Source organism: Periplaneta americana, chromosome 16 (assembly GCF_040183065.1).
Source record: "Periplaneta americana isolate PAMFEO1 chromosome 16, P.americana_PAMFEO1_priV1, whole genome shotgun sequence".
NCBI lineage: Eukaryota > Metazoa > Arthropoda > Insecta > Blattodea > Blattidae > Periplaneta > Periplaneta americana.
Window position 1 is genome coordinate 33,967,106 of NC_091132.1, and position 16,872 is coordinate 33,983,977.

The 16,872-nt window shown below is 34.5% G+C and overlaps 2 protein-coding genes across 2 annotated transcripts; both read left to right on the top strand.

The window, feature by feature from the left end:
- The first annotated feature begins 3,682 nt into the window (after nt 1-3,682).
- Psf2 (DNA replication complex GINS protein PSF2-like protein) lies at nt 3,683-7,587 on the top strand. The gene is made up of 4 exons (XM_069812890.1): nt 3,683-4,266; nt 5,130-5,238; nt 5,564-5,728; nt 6,686-7,587. Exons 1-4 carry the CDS (start codon nt 4,022-4,024, stop codon nt 6,737-6,739), a joined length of 573 nt encoding a protein of 190 aa, XP_069668991.1. The 5' UTR covers nt 3,683-4,021; the 3' UTR covers nt 6,740-7,587.
- A 1,815-nt stretch (nt 7,588-9,402) lies between these two features.
- On the top strand, nt 9,403-16,504 carry Bet3 (blocked early in transport 3). Its single transcript, XM_069812905.1, has 4 exons — nt 9,403-9,654; nt 11,180-11,374; nt 13,324-13,506; nt 15,866-16,504. The coding sequence occupies exons 1-4, from the start codon at nt 9,616-9,618 to the stop codon at nt 15,983-15,985; spliced, it is 537 nt and encodes a 178-aa protein (XP_069669006.1). The 5' UTR covers nt 9,403-9,615; the 3' UTR covers nt 15,986-16,504.
- The last annotated feature ends 368 nt before the right edge of the window (nt 16,505-16,872 follow it).

Sequence of the window (16,872 nt, forward strand, 5' to 3'; positions counted from 1 at the left end):
CTTTTTCTGTTTGTTTTCAAATCCATAATACGATGTACATGTATGTATCTGCTGCTCTGGATTTAACAATGAAGTCATCATCCTTGCTTCCCAAACGTTGCACATGTTTAACTCGCCAAACTGTCCAATTATCTTCTGGCTTAGTTGCCTTATTGTTGTCACTTGTGAGTTCACCTATCTTCTGACAGTTGACTAAACAACAAGTTTCACAAGGTAACGGGACATTCCGTATAACATATTGGGACACTTATGCAAGTTAATAAATGTTAAACTTGTACTTACCTCGGTTATGGACCTATATATTCATATGCGGATGATACAGTAGTTATTTTCAGTGGTTTTTCTTGGCAGGAAGCATATAGAAATGCTAATATAGGTGCTAACATTGTTAAAAAATGGCTTAATTCCAACTTCTTTTCTTTAAATATATCTAAATCAATTTTGGTTCCTTTTTCGTTAACAGCTGCCAGTGTTCAAAATTTAAAATTTAGCGATAAATATAGACTAACAATACACAGTGAAAATTGTTTAGATCCCAAAAGTTATAAATGTCCACCTTTGAAAGAAGCCACGTATGTCAAATATTTGGGTATCATTATTGATCAGAATTTAAAATGGCCTCATCACATTACTTATCTTTGTAAGAGGCTTCGTAAAACAATTTATAAATTCGTTAATCTTCGATGCTACTTACCTATTAGAGTTCTACGAAATGTTTATTTGGCCATTATTCAGTCTATCATTCAATATGGTATAATTGTTTGGGATGGAAGTACAAAAATTAATCTTAGTCCGTTAAATTTACTACAAAAACGAATAATTAAAATTTGTTTCAAGAAACGTTTCGATTATCCAACTAAATTCATTTATTCTGAATTTAATGTATTTAATATTGAACAAATTTATAAGTATACGCTGTTAAAATTTTATCATAAAAATCGTAATAAGTTTGTATTACAGACACACAATTATGACACAAGACGAAATATTAATTCAACATTAGTAGAACCTAAATGTCTCACATCTGCTGGTCTAAAGCATAGCATAAATTTTGGCCCTCGGTTGTACAATGCTTTAACTAAATTACACCCAGAACTTCTAACATGTAACCCACTAACACATAACAAGAAAATTAGAAACGTGTTAATATCTTCAATTTGATTAAATAAATTTATAGCCTATGTGTATGAATTCATCAACCTATATTATATTTGTATTCTATAATTTTGAAATATATATTAGTCCTACTTTCACGTGCGATATTATTCTTCTCTAGTGTTAATATTATATTATATAATTCCATTGGCGCTGTAATTATATTTTAGTTCCTATTTTATTTTACTTATTTATTTATATTATTATTATTATTATTATTATTATTATTATTATTATTATTATTATTATTATTATTTATTTTAATATTATATCTGAACTGCGACCGAGCACGAGCGCTGCTCATTCGGTCTCAAATTTTGTTAATACTACTGTATCTTCTTTTTTTTTATTAATATTGGGTTACTATAGTTCCATTGTTGCATGTGACACAGTATATAGTTAGCCAGCAGACAGACATAAATTAAACAGTGTGCTTCGTAATTTACTGATTGATATTGGTTGATTTTCGCAGCAGATCCAGAAAAACGTTTCGGCGTAGGCTAACATTTAAATGCACTGTCTTTGTATTTCAGCAGTTATGCTTTATTTCTTTGCTACTCCTCAGTGTATGCAACAGTTCGTATAGTCACCAGAAAAGTAAAATCTGTATATGGTGTGTGGATAAGCTTCAGGGCTTCTACCGCGTTGTCTTGGTGTAATTGGCTGACGTTTCGACCGCTGTGTTGTGGCCATCTTCAGAGCAGTTGTTGGATAAGGAAATAGTCTGCCAGTACTTATATATATAGTAGTCTCGATGAGGGGAAGTACTTGCTGTGATAGGTCGTAGATTCTCCTTCTGGCATCGAGACTACTATATATATAAGTACTGGCAGACTATTTCCTTATCCAACAACTGCTCTGAAGATGGCCACAACACAGCGGTCGAAACGTCAGCCAATTACACCAAGACAACGCGGTAGAAGCCCTGAAGCTTATCCACACACCATGTACACCAGCAGCGGAAGCCTACGCGAACAAAATCTGTATACTTCTGCCATCTGTTGAGATGTTGGAAAACTATCTACTGCATTAGCCGCATAATGTAAGACAAAATATTATTATATGCTACATATCTCATTTTTGACCAAAATGTCAGTTACAATGTTAGCGATGAAAACAAAAGTGGCAATAATGCAGCAATTGGCATTTTCTTTTTATTATCTATGCGTAATGAATTCAATATACGACGTATTTACTTTACTTACTGGTTTTTAAGGAACCCGGAGGTTCATTGCCGCCCTCACATAAGCCGGCCAGTGGTCCCTATCCTGAGCAAGATTAATCCAGTCTCTACCATCATATCCTACCTCCCTCAAATCCATTTTAATATTATCTTCCCACCTACGTCTCGGCCTCCCCAAAGGTCTTTTTCCCTCCGGCCTCCCAACTAACACTCTATATGACGTATTTAAATCATGAATTAAAGGGAATGTTTATTTTAACGCGAATTTTTGTTATATTCAATAAATTACACAATTTTACCGTGTTTTAGGTCAATTTTTTTTATTAAAATACTTCATATTATTTAATGGGCTCGTAAAGTTAACTTGACTGCAAACGTATTTGAAGATTACATGGAAGAGCCAAACACATCTGTAGTGGAAGCGAAGAATGTTTTTCTCAATACACGGAAAAGAAGAAAAAAACAGGTACCTTACTTTCCTCAAAGATAAGTATGAAGGCCAAAATTATGACAAAGTGACTTTGTGCCCCATGCCAATGTGCACTAAATGGAATTTCAATGCTAATCAGTTATTTATTTGTTCTCGCATATAAATGATGTGGAATTCTTCCGATTCCAAGATGACAACTATGCTGGAGTCAAATTTTTCCAGAGAGCCATCCTAGAAGATAATATGCAGATAATTAAATTGCAATCGATGTTCATTTCTGTAACTTTAATTATAATATCGGACACCTGTGTATAAATATTGTAATATTCTCCTATTAATGTAGACCTAATCAAATGAAATGCGATATCTTATTTCCTGTATCAAATTTTTATGTAATTTGGTTGAAATATCGTAGTTATGATATCACAATCCATATCGCCCCCGCCTCACATCTACTGCATTGTTAGCCTGGTTGGCTCAGTTGCTATAGCGCTGACCTTCTATGTCCGCGATTACGGGTTCGATCTGGAGCCAGGTCGATGGCATTTAAATGTGCTTAGATGCGACAGGCTCATGTCAGTATATTTGCTGACATGTAGAAGAACTCCTGTGGGACAAAATTCCGGCACACCAGCGACGCTGATATAACCTCGGCAGGTGTGAGCGTCGTTAAATAAAACATAACACTTAACATTTCTACTGTATTTTTATGCATATATGTGCAAAGCTCTCATCCACAACCAGTCTTCCAAGGTAGTAAGAGAAATTCTGTTTCATGTAGGAAATTTTAATAATTATTTCAAGAGATATTGTTACCACTGTCGAAGACCAAACGAGTCAGTGTAGCCAATAGAGCGATGTTCCCGCTAGATCTAGTGTATTTTTTTTCGCAACTATATTCTAGCCCGGTTCAGAATCTGTCTTCAACCTTTAAACTTTAAAAGATTAAATGAACAAGTTTGTATTATTGAGATAGTGGTTAGCTAGTTTACTTTTAACAGCACAGCGGCAAAACAGATCAATTTAGGATTTTTTTGTACTATTTTATGGCCGGTTTTCAGTAATTGAGTTGGGAATACTAGTACTGATAAACATATGAGTGCTTTGGCGGTGGTTGCAATTTCGTCTTTATTTTTTTCAAAAGTATGTAAATTAAGATAGTGTTTTTGTTTCACTTCAAATTTTGTCGAGATTTTTGTTTGTATAAATTGCTTTGGGTGACAGTATACTGTGACGCATTATAGAGTGAAAACATGGACCCGTCGGTAGTAGAATTTCTTGCAGAAGATCAAATGGTGAACATTGTTCCGAGTTTTAGTTGCGATAGAGTGTTTCTAATTTGTGGGGAAGTAGGTCCTTTCCGAGCAGGTCTTCCTGTAAAAGTACCCATCTGGTTGGCACTGAATCTTCGACAAAGACAAAAATGTCGCGTATTGCCTCCTGATTGGATGAATGTAGAACAGTTGTTACAAGCAAAGGAAGAGGAGTCACAATCCAGGTATGAAAGTTCCAGCAATATATTCAGATATAACCTATTTAGGCATATTAGATTCGTAGGAGAAACTGCACGTACATAATTTCTCGGGAAAATCTGTAAGAACATCGTAGAAGCTATGTGTGAGTGTCGAATGCACGTTTCATTATGGTGGGCTTGGAAGGGAGGGTACACAGTAGACAGAGAGCAGGTGTCGTGCGGCGAGAGTGGGGATAACTTCTACAGGCGATCTGTTCTTTCAGATTTAGCCAATTTCCTTGTTTTACGAAGAATTTGGGGAAAAATTAGCACTGAGTTTGTTCCTATGATTTCGGAAGGAAAAATCTGCCTTTACACTACCTTATAACTGACATCAGAAAAAAATCACTAGCCTCTGCCCAGCGGATATGCAAGGCATAACAAAAGTTTAACTAACCTAGTCTGCCATAAATTCGTATATGCAAGGCAAGATTGAATTTACACAAGTAAGGCCAATTTCAACAGTGTTCATAAATGAGATATTAAGCATACAAAGGAATAATTTATTACAGTTAAAAAGTGTTCATAACTGTAATAAATTATTCCTTTGTATGCTTAATATGCAAGGCAAAGTTATGTTGGTATTACAGAGGAGCCAACTGAAGGTGTAGAAGCGGAGTACGAGGAACAAACTCGGCGCTAGTTTAACCGAACTTAATACTGATACGTAAGCATTTCTTCCCTCTTACAGGACTAGATTTGGTATTTCATTACTCTACAATTGTTAGTCATTGTATTTAGTGTAGCCTACTGAATGTTGACTGATTGCACCTGTGATCTCAGACAGTTATTGAATATTTAGTTATTGACTAGTTTTCTTGCTAGTTACAGGACTTTCCTTTTTTTAGATTCTTCAACAAAATGCCAAGCGAACACTACATGGTGGAAGGCCGTTTGTTGCTTGGAATTGCAGCAGAAGATATTCCACAGGCAGATGAAATCCGAACAATTCTAAAGGTCTTTCACTAGTTATTATGTTACATTATATGATGTGACTTGGTTGTTTACTTTAAAAGCTGCAAAAAATCAAAAATATTGATATTAGAATTCGGTGCATAACAAGATACAGATTAATAATTTCAAATTCAGATTGGAGGAATTTTTATGAGTAATTTCATGGGGTACACAGAGTCTAACAAGTTTATGCAAGTAACTCCGAATTTCACGACATTATTAATATGATGGTGGTATTTTTTTCAGTGCATAAAAATATAATACATAAGAATGTATGTGCCATTGTTTCTTAAACGTTTCACAGATTTATGCTTCTTTTATTTTGCAGGATATCTGGGATATACGAATGTCAAAACTTAGATCTTCAATAGATGCTTTTATTAAGACTGGCGGCACACATGCAAAGCTTGATCACTTGACAGATATGGAGATAAACAGCATAAGACCTCTTTTGCCTCATGCTCTAGATGAGATGTTTAGTCTGCAGAGAGTTGTAAGATCCCACATATTTCTTTATATAAGTAACATTTTTCTGTCTAGAAATAATAGCAGTGCACTTTTATTGCATTACTTTATTATATCAACTTGAAGTAGGCTTACCTATAAATTCTTAATCATCCTCACTTAAGAACTTCATATTAAGCCAGACTAAGACATTTGCGTTCTCCTAATTCCTTTTCGCCTTTTTAACCGAAATAAACCTTTTGTAAGGGTGATTTACAAAGAAAGGTCCTAGTTATATATGACATAGGCATAATTATTTATTGTATCAGGAGTTTTGGATTTCTTGGAATTCATTTAAACTTTTCAAATGTTACACTCTCCTTTCAATTGTCCTTCCATCTTAGAATATAAACGTCGATTCAGTATTCGCAGGAGAATCTTTGCCGATATCAGGCTGATAGTCCTGAACTCGTTACATTTCCTGGCATTATTTATTATTATTATTATTTTTTTTTTTTTTGGGATTGGAAGTAATACGTCTCCATAAAATCTTTAGGCCATTCGCCTTTTTCATATATTCGTCGTACAATGATAGAATTTGCTTGTTGTCTTCACTCAAACCTTGTGGCGGACAGACTCGGGTTTTCATGGTTTCCCTCAGTCACAAAGACAAATGCCGGATTGGAAATTTACATATCATGATTCATAATTGCCTGTGTCACCAATATCATAAACATTAATCAAAATTTAAAATCAGTTACATGAACACAATCATCTATAACACACGACAACAGAAACAGGAATTCAACAATAGTAAAAACAGCCTAATTACGAATTTACTGTCATAACTGTTAGTAAAACATAAACAGTTTTACGCATCAGGATATGTGAACTTACAATAGGTATTGCTTTAAGATTTCTGGAGTGTCAGATTTGAGAAATCTTGTTTTGAGTAGTATTTTTTGTCAGGAACTTCTTAACTAAATCAGTTTCTTTTTATTTCCAGACATCTCAACCCTTGCATGAAGAAACAGAAGAATTTTCTCAAGAAACGCAATAAGTACTGTTACTTAAAAAAGTATTATTTTTTGTACTTTTTTTCTTGTACTGCTAGAATTGAAGAATGTGAAGTTTCATGACATTTTTTGTAACAAATCAATACCTTAGCATGGTCCATAATATGTATGACTATTGTACAAACAACCAATATAATACTGACTTTGTGTATTTATTTTTCAAGACAGATCTGATTATAAATGGTATCTAATGCAAGTTTATATTATGGTAAATTAATGAAAACTCTCAACAACGTGATACTTAAGAACATGCCATTGAAAGCAGTCTAATATTTTTCATAATTTTCATCAGTGTAGTATTGTTTTCACCATTGTGTCCCCTGTGCAACAGTCAAGAAGAGATGAATGAGAGCCACTTGAAGACCTGCAATGCACTATCTGCAGAAGACACTGTAGCTCAGAAGTATTGGAGAGCACGTACGCTAATGGCTTCATTGCTAGATGCAAGGCATTGAAACAACAACAGCATATTGTTTTCATGGAATATATTATTCATACTTACATCATTCATGCAAAGTTCCAATCCGATCGAAAAAACATATGAATTACAAATGAGAGGCAGAATTCATTCATTCATAATTTTCTGCACAAGTGCAGTCTTTCGCTGCAAACCCAGCATTCTCTAATCTTCCCTGTTTTCTACCTGCGTCTTTTAGAGACAGGAAAAACAGTGTATTTCTTGCATAGTATTTTGTTTTGTAATTGAATTGTGGTGACAGACATGTAACAGTTTTAAGAATGTTTAAGTTTATCTTATTTGTATGTGTTTACATTTGTTACGTTATTCGTATTTTATTGTGTTCCACTACTATAACTACAGATTATTTGAATGTGTACGACAGACGAGTTACCCTTGTGACGCAGTTATAAGCAGATCATGAACATAAACTGAACACATTCATTAGAATCACTTGCTGAGATTCCTATGCCATTGCATTACATATCAAGATGTTTCTATTGTGTAACTGTACTTGTTATACCTTCATCATCTCTTTGTCGATGTAATATCTGGACAATGGACGTAAATACAACACCAGGCCAGCAGAGTCAGAAGCAGTCTAATTATGGTCAATTGATATTTTATAAAAATACTAAGGGGATATTAAAAAAATAATAAGAGAGTATTCGTAAAAATGTGAATGTTACCAGTGACAAACAGAAAATACTGTAGATTGGAATTAAAAGAATCTCAAGATCTTTGGACTTAAGTTATTGAATATCTTGTTTCAGGCATATGAAGGAAGGCACGTAACATAGTCCATGTCTGAAGTAGAGAATTAGTTGTCAGAGATAAATTTTATAATGGAAAAAGTATTTACTATTCTACACTCGAATTTGCTGAGTTGACATTCTCTTTACTAGGAATAGAAACAAAGTGGCAGTCCAGAATGTGAAAGCAATGCTGAGACCGATATTGTATCTTGAAAACTAGAGGTACAAACACGCTTCGTATTTCGAAAATATGGGATTCAGTTCACAAAGCCAGCGATATTAATGGAGTTTCCCATGCCCACCTCTTTTTCTTTTACTTTGCCACATTCTTATGTCAAGTAATATACTTTTCACTATGAATTGAGGTACTTCATCGCAATGTGAAGTATCAGAAATGTTTCGGTTTTATTTCATATGGTACATTTGTTTCGGTATGTGTATTTTGTCACGTTTAAGTTGATTTTGGTTTTAGCTAACTTCAGTAGCCTGTCATGCCAAAGATAAATCTTCCTTTAGTACAGGAGATCTACTAAAAACTAAATGAAGCATTTTTCTTAATGTGGAGGTAAAAAGTGTGCCATATTTATTTCTGATGAGAAAACTGATTTCCCTCTAATGCTTTTTATTTTTACTCTTAATAAAGGGGAGCATCAGCATGTAGGAAATTATAAGTATGGACACTTAGCGTCAGTACCTTTGCTGTAGCATGACTGATTTCAATGACTTTCAAACCAGCTAGAGCATAAAATTATATATTATAATCCCTATTTGCTGGGAGCACACTTAGCCAGTTGTGATACTATTTTACAGATGTCTTGGAAGTTGAGATGACAACGAAATGATGAAACAACATTTTATGGGAGAAATAAAAGTGTGTTAAGTAAATTGATACTACAAAATACGGTATATAGCAAGACGTGGATCTCATTTATGGTAGTGTCTAACAGATGAAGATATTACATGAGGGAATATAAGAAATATTCAGAAAAAAAAAATTGACTTTCTTAATATAAGTAGAGCTATAATGCAGGAAAGAAAATGAATGTAATTACTTTTATATATTTCTTCCGCTTATTGAAAATAATTGTCTTTGCATCGCAGCCCACAAAGTTTCTTTTGAGGGGGGCTCTGAGAGGTTTTGCTAGTTGTGGATTCTGGGTAATAACAGTATAGTATATAATCTAATTATGTACTGAGGCTTATTATACAAATCTTCCTAAACTTAAAGTTTTGGATAGGTCATAAGAATGTAGATCTCACAAAAGACGAGTATACAATAATCAAGTAAACATTTTTCGTTATATATTAAGAAATTAAAATTGCTAAATTTTCTTTTGTAATCGTTTAACTCGCGCTGAACTTCAATCACAATAGCTATTTTGGCAACACTGGCGTTTTATCTGTTTTTGTGACCGACTTCGAATATTACCAACATTAACTAGTGGCTGATTGGCTGTCACTGTTGGTGTTGTTCTCGTGAAATTAACATTTCTATTGTAAATATCTGTAATAATAATAATTATTATTAAGGATGCCGTTACCACATTACTAAACAAAAGTGACAATATTGATCTTTGTAATGTTTTGTTAGTCCGAGGAGAAAGATAGAGAACTACAGTACAAACGGGACTAAGAAAAAATAGCAAATATGTCAAGACAAGGCACGAGATTAGATTCAAAGAAAGTTGTAAGTATTCTTGCTATTTTGTAGGTTATTAACGTCGAAAACTAGTTCTTATGAATGATATGTCAAAGTAAATTTATGGTAGAACACTCCGTTATGGTCTTGTCACTAGAATGTAGGTTACGTAAATAATGGTCTTTCATAAAGATGCATGTAGTAAAAAGTTTACATAGTACTGTGGATAATTTCTAGTGCAATTTAACACGGGTAATCAGATCCTGTATTATATTGACTGTACATAACCTACATGGCTAGGCCTGTTTTTAATATGATTCTAAAATGTAAGTCTGAATTTTACGTAAAACTTGAGTATAACCTTACATTTCAAGTGTGAATGAAATTTCAATGGATAGCCTAATATTGACACCTTCTGCCCCCAAAAAACTAGCCGTCAGGTAGTTGCCTTCGTAGGCCTACTCCGCTTATACACGTTGCATATACGAATCTGTGACAGGTTGGATTTGGTTAGTTTGGGCTTTTGTTATGCCTTGCATATACGATCAACTGCATCTCCACAAAAAATCCCTTATAAATTCAAGATTTTTACTAACGAAATCAGCGACAGTATCTCAGCGCTAGTTTCACTAAAAATCCCATATAAATTCAACGATTTTCGCTTTCGAAATCACCGGAACTACTTCAGCGCTAGTTTCACCATATATGTAATAATATAACCCTAACACGACTACCCTACTGCTAATAAACAATATCTATTAATGCGAGATGGTCAGGCTGATCCCTGGGGGAAGTGAATGTATGATGGAGCAATGTCGGAATGAATTGCCAGGAGAAACAGAAAATTTGCCCTAGAATATCTTTACAGATTTCACTGGGACAGCCAGGGATTGAATTTCGGTTGCCTCAGTGAAAGGCTGGCCATTGGTCATCTAAGCCATGGCTCCAGCCATTATTTCATGCATTTAATGACATGCACAGGGCGCACTTCCGAACAGGGGCAGCAGTATTTCCTCTAAGGTTAGAGCTCAGTTTAGGTGTGTGTGTATTAATCGAAAATTAGGGGCTAGAAAATATTGAGAATAGGACGCATGTTTATATGACATTTTTTTTTTCGATAAATACACAGACACCTAAATTGGGCTCTAACCTTAAGAGAATTGCCGCTGCCCCTGTTCGGAAGCTCGACCGGCGAGAAAGGGAAAAAGAAAGACAATTGCTAGGTAGGTCTACATTTTTGTTACCAAACTATGAGATTGCAAACAAATTATATGAAGCTTGATTATTCAATGGTATATACTCTTTGTTTCTATTCTCCCTTCAGAATACAGTAATTATTTTAGTCACCTAATTTAATCTTCATACTAATTCTAGAGTGTAACATTCAGCGTCTGTTTGTGTGTTTGAAAGCTTTCTACAGTGCTGATTATGTTGATACTGTGGTACTTACTCATCTTTTGATATAGAATTATCATTTGTTTAAACTAGAAAAGTCTTGGCATCTACCAGTCATACATAATTACATGGAAAGTAGTAAATGTTGTAACTAAATAACCACCAAATCGTGTTTCAGAATTCAGAGTTATTTACTCTGACATATGGTGCACTAGTTTCCCAGCTTTTGAAAGATTACGAAAATGTTGATGATGTTAACAAGCAACTTGAAAGAATGGGTTATAACATCGGCATTAGATTAATTGAAGACTTCTTAGCACGAACCAGTTCTGGGCGATGTTATGATTTCAGAGACACAGCAGACAAAATTCAGGTGAGAATAACCACATTAATAGACTATATATATTAATTATTATTCATATCAATCAAAGGAGAAATAAGTATTTTGATAAAAAAAATGTAATGATTATACAGGGTGTTCAAAACATGTGGGAAAGCTCTGGGTAATTTATAGAGGACCTGAAAAACAAGTAAAAAAGTTTATATAAAAACATGTGGTAAATTTCGCTTAGTTTTTTAGTTACAGTCGCTGTTTTGGTGTACATAATATCTATGATGATAAAGTTTAATTTACAACTTACAATACTTTTTTTCTTATACAGAAATTTCTAAACATAAAATTTACTCTGTTACACGTTAAAAGTGTTAAAATTGTTAAAAAGGTATTTACCTTCGACAGACGGCCCGTTTCGAGGCTTTTGAGTGGTTCAAGAGACACTGAAGACGACGACAAATAGCGTCGAAACGGGCCGTCTGTCGAAGGTAAATACCTTTTTAACAATTTTAACACTTTTAACGTGTGACAGAGTAAATTTTATGTTTTTAACAAAGTGTTAACGAGAACTTTAATCAATGAGAAATTTCTACTTCTACCGAAAGTGCTCAAAATGGCCACCATGAGCTCTAATACAGACTTCTGAGTGCCACATCATCGATTGTCTTACTCTCTCTCATATTCCAGGCGTCTGCCATATTTGCTGACATTTTTCAAGTCGCTGGCAAAGAATTTCCATGTTATGAATAGATCTGAAATATGTTGTTGTTGTTGTTGTTGTTTTCTAATGCAAGGCGTTTGACAATAAAGTCATTTGACCTCTTGCACTCCAATATTTTTCAAAGATATTATCATGACTAGCCACTGAAGCACAGATTTTGAGGTGTTCCGAATCCATTTCTTGGTTTGAGTTGCACAATGGGCAGTTAGGGGACTGATATATTCCAATTCTATGCAGGTGTTTGGCCAAACAATCATGGCCTGTTGCCAATCTAAATGCAGCTACAGACGATTTTCGTGGTAAATCGGGAATTAACTGTCGATTTTGATTCAGAGAGTTCCATTTTTTCCCTTGGGATTGAGTTATCAAATTTTGTTTGTTGAAGTCTAAGTATGTAGATTTAATAAATCCCTTCACAGAGTAATACGTAGATTTAGTAACAGGTCTGTAAGTAGCAGTGCTGCCCTTCTTTGCTAAAGCATCCGCATTCTCGTTTCCCAGGATCCCACAGTGGGATGGTATCCATTGGAATACAATTCTTTTATTGAGTGATATTAATTGAGAGAGCATTTTAGTTATTTCTGCTGTTTGAGATGAAGGTGTGTGTTTAGAGACGATTGATAGAATAGCTGCTTTGGAGTCTGACAATATAACTGCATACAATATATACAATATGTCTGAAATATACAATGGCCTTTAAATGACCCCATAAGTAGAAATCCAATGAATTGAAATTGGGAGAACAAGCAGGCTAGGATGTCGGTCTCTCACAACCTATTTATTTCTTAGGCACTTGCTGATTTAAAATTGCTGTAGCAGCAGGAGCAAAATTAGGCCCCATCATGTATGAACAACATGCACTGAATTAAGTTTAGTGGAACTTCTTCCAACAAAACATTTAATCATTTGTTAAAAATTCGCAGTATGATACAGCTGTCAATGTTCCAGGTAAAATGAAAGGACCGATTACAACACAATGATTGTGACTAAAAACTAAGCGAAATTGACCATATGTTTGTATGAACTTTTTTGCTTGTTTTCAAGGCCTCTGTCAATTCTCTCAGAGTTTTCCCACATGTTTTGATGCACCTTGTATAGGAACTTGAATTATTATTGGTAATCTTTTACATAATTCATTTGTACCTAAATTCTCAAATGTGGAACTCAACATTTTAGAAGTGACAGGGATTCTAACCTGACCAGATTTAATCATTTTATCAACTATTGGTAATGTCAAAATAATTGTACATATTTGTTGTGTTTCCAGATGGGATTTCGATTATTTCTTGGTGTCACTCCTTCAATTACAAACTGGAGCCCAGCAGGTGATGAGTTTTCCCTGCAGTTTGAAAGCAACCCTCTCACAGAATTTGTGGAGCTTCCTGACCACTGTCTGAACTTGAAGTATGCAAACGTCTTGACAGGAGTCATAAGAGGAGCATGTGAAATGGTATCAGCATTAAATTATTTCTTGAAATAGAATTAATATTTGCTTGTTTTCGTGTCACATTAATCGACTGTAAGAATCTATATGTGTGTGATACACTTTACTGACTCTATTTCCTTGGCAATAGAACCACACTTATTTCTTTCAGCATGCTGTGTTTGTATTCCCTGTTGCAATAAATATGACAGTTTGTAGCTTTGTAATAAAGATCAGTAATTTTTAAGTAAAAGTGATTATAGTTCATGTGCATCATTAATAATTAGATGAATTGATTTCACCTCCTTTCCTCCTTTAAGGGGATGCGCTACTGAATTTTCTAATTTCTACATTTTAAGAGATAATGTATTGAAATTTTAACAGCATATTATGATCATGATTATGAATTAATCAAGAAAATTTCAATGATCTAAGTCAAGAAATAACTCTTCTAAAAATAAAATTTGAAAATAACACGTTTATTTTGGAAACCGTTTTTTGGAATCTAAAACAAGAGTTTTCTATGTTTTTTATAGTGCATATTATAGCTGAAACACAGGTTGTGGTAATGGAGCATTGGAATTTAGCATATGAAGAGTAAAATAAAAAAAAAAAAAAACATGACATTTCTTCAAAAACGGTCATTTTTCAGTAGCGCATCCCCTTAATGTAGTAATAGGTTACGCCCATCTTTTGGTTTTTCTCCTTCAGAAATTGTTCTGTGTTCCTTCAGTGGAACTGCAACACATGGAATGAGAAAGTGACCTATTGGTCTGCAGCTGATAGTTTCTAGGTTGCAGCCCCAAATCTTCTTACAAGGATGGTGTGCTCGTGTACCTTTTTTATTGTTCTTTCCCTTGTATCATCATCTTGTATTGACAAGTACAGGGTGAACCAGCCAGGGCTAGACTCCTAACCACACTCACTTGGCTGATTCATATATAATGCTACCAAATGCGGAGGATTTGTTCCGCACTTTTGCTGTTAGTACTGTGTAATGGTGTACTTACCGAATTCACAATTCATGTTCGAAATGACGTCCTTGTGATATCTGGCAAGCTGCACATCTCCTGAAGATATGTCCAGCAACTCGCCGCAGTTCATTCTCCGAAATGTCTCGAATTTCATGCTGGATGTTTTGAGTTACTCAAGTGAATGTGGGTTATTCGCGTAAACTTTGCTTTTAACCACTGAGGTGGAACCATGTTTCGTCACTATAAAAAATTAAGGTGGTGTCAAGTAGTCCATCATACACTGACTGTGGTTGGCGAGTTGGTATAGCGCTGGCCTTCTATGCCCAAGGTTGCGGGTTCGATCCCGGGCCAGGTCGATGGCATTTAAGTGTGCTTAAATGCGACAGGCTCATGTCAGTAGATTTACTGGCATGTAAAAGAACTCCTGCGGGACAAAATTCCGGCACATCCGGCGATGCTGATATAACCTCTGCAGTTGCGAGCGTCGTTAAATAAAACATAACATTATACACTGACTGTTGGAACCACATGCAAAAACCTAAGTCTGCTCTGATAATTAGGTTCCGTTAACCTATGAACTACACGAATTTTGTAAGGTTTTAATTTTAATTATTTCGTATTTCTTATCACTGAAGACTGTGACACTCCTACTGCTGAGCTACACAGCAGGATGATGTCTGTGTCTGGTTTCATCTAACATCTTCTCAGTGAGAACATGCTCCACACATATTCGTTTCTTATCCAATACTGATTCAGTTGTACGAAATTTCTTCACTAAATTGTAAATCATTACTTTAGCAGGCTCTGGTGAATCAGGGAATGACTGACGGAAGTTTGTTACAACTTTTCTCCATGATTCGTATTTCACAAAGTTATCGTAAATAAACACTCTTTGTTGAAGTCTATATTTCATAATGGACACACTACTGCACTCTAAATGTACGGTATACAGCTGCACCCTCACTGTGTGAACGTGTTTACGTAACGAAACACGAAATGTACGCGAGCAAGAGATCTGATCACTGTGATAATGCGGTAATTGCTACGCATACGAATTTGCGCTGACACCAGTCTAGCCCTGGCTGACTCAATCTGTAGATACTGAATGTGAAAGTAATTGCTGTACAGACATGGAGGTAGGAAACCAAAATTCACTCGTATCTAACATATGCTGGAAACGCGTGTTTAACTTATGTGAAAATATCGTTTTTTTTTTTTTTTTTTTGCAGTATCACAGTAATTTCTTCATATTTCGTATAATTAGGTACCGGTAGTAAAAATATACAGTATGTTCACATGAATGCTATAGTGTAGTCTAAATATTCAGATCTCACTATTACAGTACTTGAAATTTGATTGCTAGACCACAGACAGCACCATCCATATGGTACTGATATGGTTTATATTTGCAGGTTCAGATGGAAGTAACATCATGGTTTGTGCAAGATCAACTGAAGGGGGACAATGTAACAGAACTGCGCATAAAGTTTATCAAGAGATTGGAGGACGCTATTCCAGCTGGAGAGGACTAATAGAAATACATTCCATTGTATATTGTATTTTCTACTCTATAAGTAATGTAATTATATGTACTACTGTATATACAAATTATTTACTTAATTTTTGTCCTTTGTTGTGAGATACAAAATCCTTCATGAATTGAAGTAGAACAGAAATATTACTTCCTTTACAGGTAATTAGTTTTTTTAAAAACTAAATAATGAACCTGGCATTAGCAGGGTAATTTATTGTAGTTTGCCAACATTTCTGAGACATACAAGGTTCTTACTTTTGTATTTCATTCAGTACTACATTACTACGAATATAATCCTCCTGTCATTATTTTAGAGTGATATATCATTCTGTCATTAAATGCATTTGCAAGAATTTTGACATTCTATTTCCATCGTTTACATGGAAATTATGATCACTATTTGCTCCTCTGGTCTCCATTATTTAGTTTCTGCTTGCAAATTGTGAATTTATTTCTTTAGATTTTGTTCTATATATTGAATAAAACTGAAATATTCTTATTCATAAAAACATATAAATTGTTTCATTATACCTTATCATCCTTTTCAGAACTAAGATTACTTTTCATTAGTAAAACAAAAGTGTATATTTCTGCCAGCATAGCAAACAGATCCATTATAGAACTGAATCGTTAAATGTGTCTCACTCGATCCTTGCCAATGAAGTATGTTTCTTCTTCATCCTCTTTTCTTCTCTTGGTATTTGTTTTTCTAACATTCAACATCAGAAAGCCTAAATGCTGTTTTTTTCAACAGTGTCTGTTTAATTAATCTGTTTTACAATATCACTTTATTGGTTTACACAGACTGACAGTGCTCAAATGAATTAAAAATATAGGTATCTTAACCAAAAATGCTATAATTATACATAAATAAAACAAACTATT